This window comes from Lampetra planeri, chromosome 3, assembly GCF_965212315.1.
Source record: "Lampetra planeri chromosome 3, kcLamPlan1.2.h2, whole genome shotgun sequence".
Classification (NCBI taxonomy): Eukaryota; Metazoa; Chordata; class Hyperoartia; order Petromyzontiformes; family Petromyzontidae; genus Lampetra; species Lampetra planeri.
Genome location: NC_136109.1, coordinates 9248014 through 9258013, shown reverse-complemented (window position 1 = coordinate 9258013; position 10000 = coordinate 9248014). Strand labels below are relative to the sequence as shown.

The 10000-nt window shown below is 56.5% G+C and overlaps 1 protein-coding gene across 3 annotated transcripts in view; it reads left to right on the top strand.

Annotated features, from left to right (window-relative positions):
- LOC144717297 (mucolipin-3-like) overlaps window positions 1-2360 on the top strand; it is a 42168-nt gene extending 39808 nt beyond the window's left edge. For all 3 annotated transcript variants that reach the window (XM_078592758.1, XM_078592759.1, XM_078592757.1), the window contains one exon: window positions 2137-2360. In XM_078592758.1, coding sequence (XP_078448884.1) covers window positions 2137-2334 — 198 coding nt within the window. In that variant the 3' untranslated portion in view covers window positions 2335-2360. The remainder of the gene's footprint in view (window positions 1-2136) is intronic.
- Window positions 2361-10000: the final 7640 nt, after the last annotated feature.

The window sequence follows — 10000 nt, the reverse complement described above, 5'->3', positions numbered from 1 at the left end:
TCTATTACTCGCTCGCTCACTCGGTCACTCGGTTTAGTCGCTCGTTCCGCTTGCTCGCTCGCTCACTCGGTCACTCGCTCGCTCACTCGGTCACTCGCTCGCTCACTCGGTCACTCGCTCGCTCACTCGGTCACTCGCTCGCTCACTCGGTCACTCGCTCGCTCACTCGGTCACTCGCTCACTCGGTCACTCGGTCAGTCGCTCGGTTACTCGCTCGTTCACTCGGTCACTCGCTCGCTCACTCGGTCGCTCGCTCACTCGGTCACTCGCTCGGTCACTCGGTCAGTCGCTCGTTCCGCTTGCTCGCTTGCTCACTCGGTTACTCGCTCGCTCACTCGGTCACTCGCTCGCTCACTCGGTCACTCGCTCACTCGGTCACTCGGTCAGTCGCTCGGTTACTCGCTCGTTCACTCGGTCACTCGCTCGCTCACTCGGTCGCTCGCTCACTCGGTCACTCGCTCGGTCACTCGGTCAGTCGCTCGTTCCGCTTGCTCGCTTGCTCACTCGGTCACTCGCTCGCTCACTCGGTCACTCGCTCGCTCACTCGCTCACTCGGTCAGTCACTCGTTCCGCTCGCTCGCTCGGTCACTTGGTTACTCGCTCACTCACTCTATTACTCGCTCGCTCACTCGGTTACTCGCTCACTCGGTTACTCGCTCACTCGGTCGCTCGCTCGCTCAGTCGCTCGCTCACTCAGTCACTCGCTCGTTCACTCGGTCGCTCACTCGTTCCGCTCGCTCGCTCACTCGGTTACTCGCTCGCTCACTCGGTCGCTCGCTCGCTCGGTCACTCGCTCGCTCGCTCGGTCGCTTGCCCACTCGCTCACTCGCTCGGTCACTTGCTCGCTCGCTCAGTCACTCGCCCGCTCGCTCGCTCAGTCGCCCGCTCGCTCGCGATTCCCTGCAGCTGTGAGGCCGGGCGATGTCGCCTCTCCGCTCGCCAGGGATTCGCTGTCGCCGTGTGAATCGTGCGAACGGCGTTGACCACGACACCACCGCTCCCCAGTGACCACGATCCCCCCGCGGAGCCTTTAACAGGCGGTGTGACACGTCGCCTTTCGCGGCCAATCTCATCCAGACCGCTGGGGTCTTTGGGTAAAGTCACGGAGATAATAGAGGTTTTAGATCGCGTGAAAATATATAAACAAAGACAAAGATCCCCCGTGTAGCCTTCAACAGACTGTCGGGGCAAGTGCTGTTAGTCAGCTCCCCCCACACACACAGACAAAGATCCCCCGTGTAGCCTTCAACAGACTGTCGGGACAAGTGCTGTTAGTCAGCTCCACACAAAGACAAAGATCCCCCGTGTAGCCTTAACAGACTGTTGGGGCAAGTGCTGTTAGCGAGCTCCACACACACACACAAAGACAAAGACCCCCCGTGTAGCCTTAACAGACGGTTGGGGCAAGTGCTGTTAGCGAGCTCCACACACACAAAGACAAAGATCCCCCGTGTAGCCTTAACAGACGGTTGGGGCAAGTGCTGTTAACGAGCTCCACACATACACACAAAGACAAAGATCCCCCGTGTAGCCTTTAACAGACTGTCAGGGCAAGTGCTGTTAGTCAGCTCCCCACACAGACAAAGATCCCCCGTGTAGCCTTAACAGACAGTTGGGGCAAGTGCTGTTAGCGAGCTCCGCACACACAAAGACAAAGATCCCCCGTGTAGCCTTAACAGACGGTTGGGGCAAGTGCTGTTAGCGAGCTCCCCCCACACACACAAAGACAAAGATCCCCCGTGTAGCCTTTAACAGACTGTCGGGGCAAGTGCTGTTAGCGAGCTCCACACACACAAAGACAAAGATCCCCCGTGTAGCCTTAACAGACTGTTGGGGCAAGTGCTGTTAGCGAGCTCCACACACACAAAGACAAAGATCCCCCGTGTAGCCTTAACAGACTGTTGGGGCAAGTGCTGTTAGCAAGCTCCACACACACACAGACAAAGATCCTCCGTGTAGCCTTAACAGACTGTTGGGGCAAGTGCTGTTAGCGAGCTCCACACAAACAAAGACAAAGATCCCCCGTGTAGCCTTCAACAGACTGTTAGGGCAAGTGCACACCCACACACACACGCATGCAACACCCATACGGGTAAACTAACGCAATGCTGTGTGTGTGTGTGTGAACCCTCCCAGAGTCTCATGTCCTATGACCTCTGCAGTATTCTGCTTGGGACGTCAACTCTGCTTGTCTGGGTCGGTGTGATCAAGTACATGGGCTACTTTAAGACGTACAACGTGAGTTTGCCAACTTCGCTCCCCCTCTGTGCTGTGCGCGAGTGTGTGTGTGTTGAACTTATTCTTAGGTTTTTTTCGGTAAAGTCACGTGGGTAAAAAACTAAAATGAATGAAAGTAAAATTAAAATAAAATAAAAATCACGACGTTTCGGAGGCAACACAAGCTTCCGTCTTCAGGTGGAACCGTCACAGCATGACTGCTGTATCAAGTAACTTACTTGACCCACTAACCCAACCACCCACTCACTCACTCACCCACTCACTCATTCACCCACTCGCCCACTCACTCACCCACTCACTCATTCACCCACTCGCCCACTCACTCACCCACTCGCCCACTCACTCACCCACTCACTCATTCACTCACTCACCCACTCACTCACCCACTCACTCACTCACCCACTCGCCCACTCACTCACCCACTCACTCACTCACCCACTCGCCCACTCACTCACCCACTCACTCATTCACTCACCCACTCGCCCACTCACTCACCCACTCACTCGCCCACTCACTCACTCACCCACTCGCCCACTCACTCACCCACTCACTCATTCACTCACCCACTCGCCCACTCACTCACCCACTCACTCATTCACTCACCCACTCGCCCACTCACTCACTCGCCCACTCACTCACTCACTCACTCACCCACTCGCCCTCTTACTTGATACAGCAATCATGCTGTGGGTTGTTTGAGGTGGAACCGTCACAGCACGCTCGCTGTATCAAGTAAATGAGAAATTCCAAGAAAACAGTCCTTGTATATATGTAGTGGTGGTATTGACGTGCGCCGACTGTGACAGTGATGGATCACGGGGCGGCGCGGGGTGCGGGGTTGGGCACGCGTTGTCGGCGTGGTGTGGACGCGCGCGCCGGGAGTGACAGATGACGGGGCGGCGCGGCGTGGGTGGTGAGGCACGATGAGATGTGGGAAAAGAGGATCGTAGCCAGCGCCCAGCGATTGGTCGAATAAGTGAGTGCTCGCAGCGACGTCCGCAGGTGGGGTATAAAGGGGGACGCGCGAGAGCACTCGGGGAGAGTTACCCAGTTGAAGACCCGAAGACGGAGCTGAAGACCTAGTGCCCCGAGACCCCTAGTCCCGCCGTCCTTGTGGGGACCGGGGCCCTGTGTGGCTCGGAGGCGAGGCTGTGGGACCCGGGGTCCGACGCCCCCGTGGGTCGGGCTGGGGACCCACAGTCGAGACGGATACCCCGGGCAGGGAGTGTCCCGAGTAGCTCAGTGGCGTTAGTCGCCGAGTAGCTAGTGGATGTTGGTCATCCGAGTAGCTCAGTGGCGTTAGTCGCCGAGTAGCTAAGTGGGTGGTTGTCACCCGAGATACTAAGTGGATGTTGGTCATCCGAGTAGCTCAGTGGGCGTTAGTCGCCAAGTAGCTAAGTGGGTGTTTGTCACCCGAGATACTAAGTGGGTGTTTGTCACCCGAGATACTAAGTGGGTGTTTGTCACCCGAGATACAAAGTAGGTGTTAGTCACCTGTGAACGAGTTTGATAAAATAAAGAGTGTGTTACCCGTGAAGTCGTCTCCCGCCGAGTTACTACATTACAACTGGCGTCAGAAGTGAACCTGTCTTCAAGAAGTATGGACACAAGGAAGACTACCCGTACCCACGAGCGAGGTCGGGACGACGACGGCGTACCGGGGACACCAACCTCGGGAGGAGAGGACGAGGAGTGGCCGCCGATGCAGCACCTCGCGGTGATGGCCGACGCTCTGCTTGCCTCCGACACCAGCCTCCAAGACGCACACTCCCGGTTGGCGGAGTTGCTGCTCGCCGCCGCTGCAATCTTGGCCGAGATCTCCGTTCCAGCGGGCGAGAAAACGGCTGCGGGGTTGGAGGAAGGAGCGAGGCTGGCGGGATCCCGCCAAAAGGCGCTTCGCGCCAAAAGTCTGGAAGTTCCCGCCGTTTTTGAGGGGCCGCCATTGATTGGCGGGAAACACGGACGCCACGTGGCCGGACACCTCCGCGCAGCGCAGCCCACGTCATCAGCGCGCGCCGGAGCTCTCCATTTTGCGCCTGACAACCGAGCCGACATTTTAGACAACTACAGCGGAGCGCGGGAAAATCTCTCCGACGTCGACGACGATCGGGTCCTCCAGCAAAGATTGCCCGCGCTGTCGGCGTTCAAGGCGGATGGGGGCGACTGGGGAGCCTTCCAACGAAGGTTCCTCGCTCATCAGGAGATGTCGGGGTGGTCCGACACCACTGCCCTGCGTGCGTTGCCAGCGATGCTTGACGACGACGCGCTTGCAGCCTTCACATCTGCTGCAAGGTCGTCCCGCTCTACGCTCCAGGCCGCACTACACCTGATGGCGAAGGTGTTCGGGCCGCCCTCCACGTGTCGCCACCAGTTCTACGATCGGCGGAAGGTGGCTGGAGAAACGACGCTCGCCTATCGCACGGCACTACTCGCCTTGGCGGACGCAGCTTTTCCCCGCATGGATAAAGAGGGGAAGGACGCCATGGTGACGGAGCAGCTGCTGGTGTTGGCCCACGAGTTGGGGGTCCCCATCAATGTGGCGGACGAGATGGATATCTGCTCCCTGGCGATCGCCACGAGCATTCACGCGTACGAGGTCCTCAAACGCAGGCCGGGGGTCGTCTGCAATTTGGCGGGGAACGCGGTACTGGCAGCCACGATCGCCGAACCTCAGCCAGCTGCGGTGCAGGAGCAGGCCTTCGCTGCATCGCGTCCGGGGGAGTGGAGAACGGGAGGTCGTTCGCCCACACGTTCGCCCCGCAAGCTGGAGCAACCGAAACCTACGACGTCCGTCGTCTGCTACAACTGCGGCCTTCGGGGTCACGTCGCAGCCGGGTGCCGGGCCCCGCGTCAGCGCGCCACAGGACCACGTCGGGACGACGACCAGGGCCACAAGTCATCCCAACAAAACCCGGCAAGTCGCGGCACCTCACACGTTCGGTCCACAAACACGGCACATTCGGGTCGCCGCTTCGCGGTGGGGGGTTCGCGGCTGGGTGCCGGGGGTTCATTTCGGCGAGGGGGGTCCGTACGCGGCCCGCAAGCAGTCGAGTGGTCCGAATTGGCCCACAGGATCGTGGCTGCGTCGGCCGGGTCGTCCGTGGTAACGGGCTTCATTGACGGGGTTGAGGTCCGGGTGCTTGTTGACACGGGTGCGTCGGCCACCATCATCTCGGACCTTATTTATAACATTCTTCCCGTTCAAAGTAGACCCCTTCTGCCAGTAGACGTGCCATTTAATGCGGCGAATGGGGGATCCCTGGGGATCATCGGCCAGATTCGGGCGACTATTTGCATTGGTGACATCAAATTGGCGGGCCCTATTTTTGTATCATCATCGCTGGCCGTTCCCTGTTTGCTAGGTACGGACTTTTTGTCCAAAATGCCCATCAAAATTCTCATAGATCAGGCCTGCATTGAGCTTCCGTCAGGTCGGCGGCTTGCGTTCTTGACGAGCCCTACCAAAATACGCACGGTTTGTGCGACGGTGCAGGCGCTGGCAACTCAGACTGTAAGGGTGCCCCCGGGATCGAAAATGTTGGTACCCCATCGGTTGAGGAAGCCACTCGAGGTGGGCGCGGTGGCACAGGGGGGGCCGTTGGGGCCGTCTAACAGGGCCAGAAGGGGCCTCGACTTAGCGGTTGCTCAAACCATGGTGAGAGGGGACAGTGAGCCGTTCGTAAGGGTCCTGAATACGGGGTCGCGGCCGGCCGAAATTGCGCAGGGAACGGTGCTGGCTCACGCCGCGCCGCTACCCGTTGAGGAACGGCTCGTGTCTCAAGCGGATTTCACTGTCGAGTCGCATCCTCCAAGTGATGAGGGGACAGAGTGGTTGGACTCGTTGTGTGCCGGTTCTGCTAACTTGTCCAAAGTGCAATTGGGAGTCGACGCTCCCACGGGGAGGGATTCGCTGTTGTCATTGCCCCTCATTGAGTGGGGCCGTCTCCAAATGTCCGACAGCTCCCTACTTACGCTACGTCGAAAAGTTGGCGCTCCCGAGGTAGGGGATGCGCGGGTCGGTTCCTGGGTGTGCAGACAGGGCCTTTTGATGAAGTGGGACAACATGTCCCGGGGTCACGTGCTCGTTGTGCCTGTTGCTATGCGGGGTAAGGTCGTTCTGGCAGCTCATGAACGGCTCATGCATCTGGGTTTTCAAAAAACGCTCGCCCTAATCCAGCGAGGCTATTATTGGCCGGGGATGGGTAACGACGTGGCGAACATTCTTAAGGGATGCGTAGGGTGCGCCGAAAGAAAACCGCCACCATTGGCAGCTAATCCACCGCTGCAATCCATTCAAGTTTCGCGCACAAACGAATTGGTTGCGTTGGACATCTTGGGGCCCTTTCCTGCTACACCGAGGGGAAATAGGTTCCTGCTGGTTGGCGTAGAATACTTCACCCGATGGCCCATGGCATGGCCACTCGCCAACCAGTCGGCTGCAGCGGTGGCGGACGCCTTCGTCCAGGGTTATGTTTTGGACAAGGGCGCCCCCGAACGCTTGCTGACGGATCAAGGAAATAATTTTTCGAGCGGTTTGTTGCGCGAGGTGTGCGACCTGTTGGGTACAATGAAAGTGCGTACTTCCCCCTACCACCCGCAGACTGACGGGATGGTTGAGCGTCTGAACAGGACGATTACGTCTATGTTGTGCCAACAGGTCTGCGACGATCAGGTTGATTGGGACTTACAGGTGCCGGGGGTACTCGCGGCCTATCGAATGGCCCCTCATGCGGCGACGGGGTTTTCCCCATTTTTTCTTATGTATGGGCGGGAGGCCGATCCGGCCATGGACGTCCAACTGGGGATTTCCCAGCCACGTGCAAAATCTAAATTGGCAGACCACATCAAATTTAATATCGCAAAATTGACTGAAGCACGGGAGGCGGCGAGGTTGAATTCGCGGTCGCGGCAAATTGCGAACGAGAAATTGCATGAGCGGAGGGTGCATACGCATGATTGGAAACCAGGCGATAAGGCCTGGCTGCATTGTCCACATGCACCGTTGGCTACGTCCCCCAAGTTGTTGAGACCTTGGAGGGGACCGGTGGAAATTGTGCGGGTTGCACGACCCCAGAGTATACAGATTAAATGGGAAAAACGCCGTTGGTACGTGCACCCCTCCCGACTGAAGCCCTATACGGCACCGTGTGACCCCGTTCTGTGCCGTAACGACCGGGCGTGTGATGTGACCGTCGACTCGGGGAGGGAGGTGTCGCAGGCTGCTCCTCACGTGTTTCCACCTGACCCACCCCCAGGTGCCTCGGGCTTGACGGCTGCTAACCGTCGGGAGCCTGAACCCCGCGGCACGCACGGGTCCTCGGTGCCTGGCCGATGTCTTTCTGAACCGCTGGCACCACCGGACGTTCAACCGCGTCTGGTGCCGTACGACGGACCGGCAAGGCGGACTCGGGCTAGGGCACAACAATTTTCATGAAGACGTTTTTTTCTCAACACCGAGCTCGCCCGGTGTTCCCCTCTGCCGGGGTAATGTCCCGTTGTAGGGACGCTCGGAAAGGATGGGGACACTGCACGAGTCGAAAGAAAAAAAAAATTTCCATTTATTTTCCTTTCTGCATACACATTGCTATTGTCACTCGCCGGTTTGTATATATTGTTCTATTGTCGCGGTGGCATTTGGTTGATGGTTGCGGATGGTAGTGTTCGCGTCGTGTTGTGTTGTTACGTTAGTTGTTGTGTTGTGTTACGGGGCACACAGGGCGGTTTGTATATTTTTATAGCAGCCGGGTCGGCTGCGAGCTATGTGGTAGGGGGTGATGTAGTGGTGGTATTGACGTGCGCCGACTGTGACAGTGATGGATCACGGGGCGGCGCGGGGGTGCGGGGTTGGGCACGCGTTGTGGGCGTGGTGTGGACGCGCGCGGCCGGGAGTGACAGATGACGGGGCGGCGCGGCGTGGGTGGTGAGGCACGATGAGATGTGGGAAAAGAGGATCGTAGCCAGCGCCCAGCGATTGGTCGAATAAGTGAGTGCTCGCTAGCGACGTCCGCAGGGTGGGGGTATAAAGGGGGACGCGCGGAGAGCACTCGGGGAGAGTTACCCAGTTGAAGACCCGAAGACGGAGCTGAAGACCTAGTGCCCCGAGACCCCTAGTCCCGCCGTCCTTGTGGGGGACCGGGGCCCTGTGTGGCTCGGAGGCGAGGCTGTGGGAACCCGGGGTCCGACGCCCCCGTGGGTCGGGCTGGGGGACCCACAGTCGAGACGGATACCCCGGGCAGGGAGTGTCCCGAGTAGCACAGTGGCGTTAGTCGCCGAGTAGCTAGTGGATGTTGGTCATCCGAGTAGCTCAGTGGCGTTAGTCGCCGAGTAGCTAAGTGGGTGGTTGTCACCCGAGATACTAAGTGGATGTTGGTCATCCGAGTAGCTCAGTGGGCGTTAGTCGCCAAGTAGCTAAGTAGGGTGTTTGTCACCCGAGATACTAATTGGGTGTTTGTCACCCGAGATACTAAGTGGGTGTTTGTCACCCGAGATACAAAGTAGGTGTTAGTCACCTGTGAACGAGTTTGATAAAATAAAGAGTGTGTTACCCGTGAAGTCGTCTCCCGCCGAGTTACTACATTACATATATACTGGTTGAGGGTGGGAGCAGCCAAGGTAGGCACCTGGATATTATTTTGTGAGGTTCGGCTGCGGCTGAAGCACGCCGACTTGAAAATTCCGTCACAGTTCCTATGATCACTGTTGCATTGCTTTCATGGCTTTATTTTGGTGATTTCGAAAAGTGTATTGGTTTGGCCATGTTTGTGTTGTTGTAGTACAGAGTTAGACTGATGGCCTTAATCTAAGTTGTCTTGTGGTTGTTTGTTGTTGTTGTTTGACTTGCATCCCACTGGGATTTGTGCACACAGCGTTGGTGCACGGTGATTTTTTTCTGCAATATTTTTGCTGTCTTTTCTTGGATTTTCTGTTTGCACTCGGTCACATAGTCACTTAAGATGTTTTTTTGTTCATGTTTTTGTTTTTTGTTTGTTGCGGTTGCACCCGATTCAAGAGCCGAATGGCTCACAGGGCTATACCTAATCAATGAACTTGAACTAAGAATATGAATCCTTGCAGTCACGAAAGCTTCAAATCTAGAATAGTTGTCGTTGTTGTACGTACCGTTGAAGTTCATATTCTTAGTTTTTTTGGTAAAGTCTCGTAGGTTAAAAATTTAAATTAATAAAAGTAAAATAAAAATAAAATATTATTTTGTTTTATTTTTAATTTAACTTTTATTAATTTTTATTTTGTAATTAAAATTAATAAAAGTAAAATAAAAATAAAATATTATTTAGTTTGATTTCATTTTACTTTTATTAATTTAAATTTTTTTACCTACGTGACTTTACCGAAAAAAACTAAGAATATGAATCCTTGCAGTCACGAAAGCTTCAATCTAGAATCGTTGTTGTTGTACGTACCTTGAAGCGCGTGTACCTCTCTGACCTTTTGAACCCCCCCCCACCCCCCCTCTCCCCCCACCCCTCCACCCCCCCTCCCCCCCCGATCTCTGCCGTGCTCAAGATCCTCATTCTTGACCCTGCGAGCGGCCATTCCCAACGTGATCCGCTTCTGCTGCTGCGCCCGCCATGATCTACCTGGGCTACTGCTTCTGCGGGTGATCGTGCTCGGGACCGTACCACTTCAAGGTGTGAGGGGCGCGTGCCCCACCCCGTGCCAGGCTAGGTGCACTGGGAGGGAGGGAGGTGGGAGGGAAAGAGGACGGGAGGGGAGGGAGAGAATGGACGGAGGGAGAATAGAG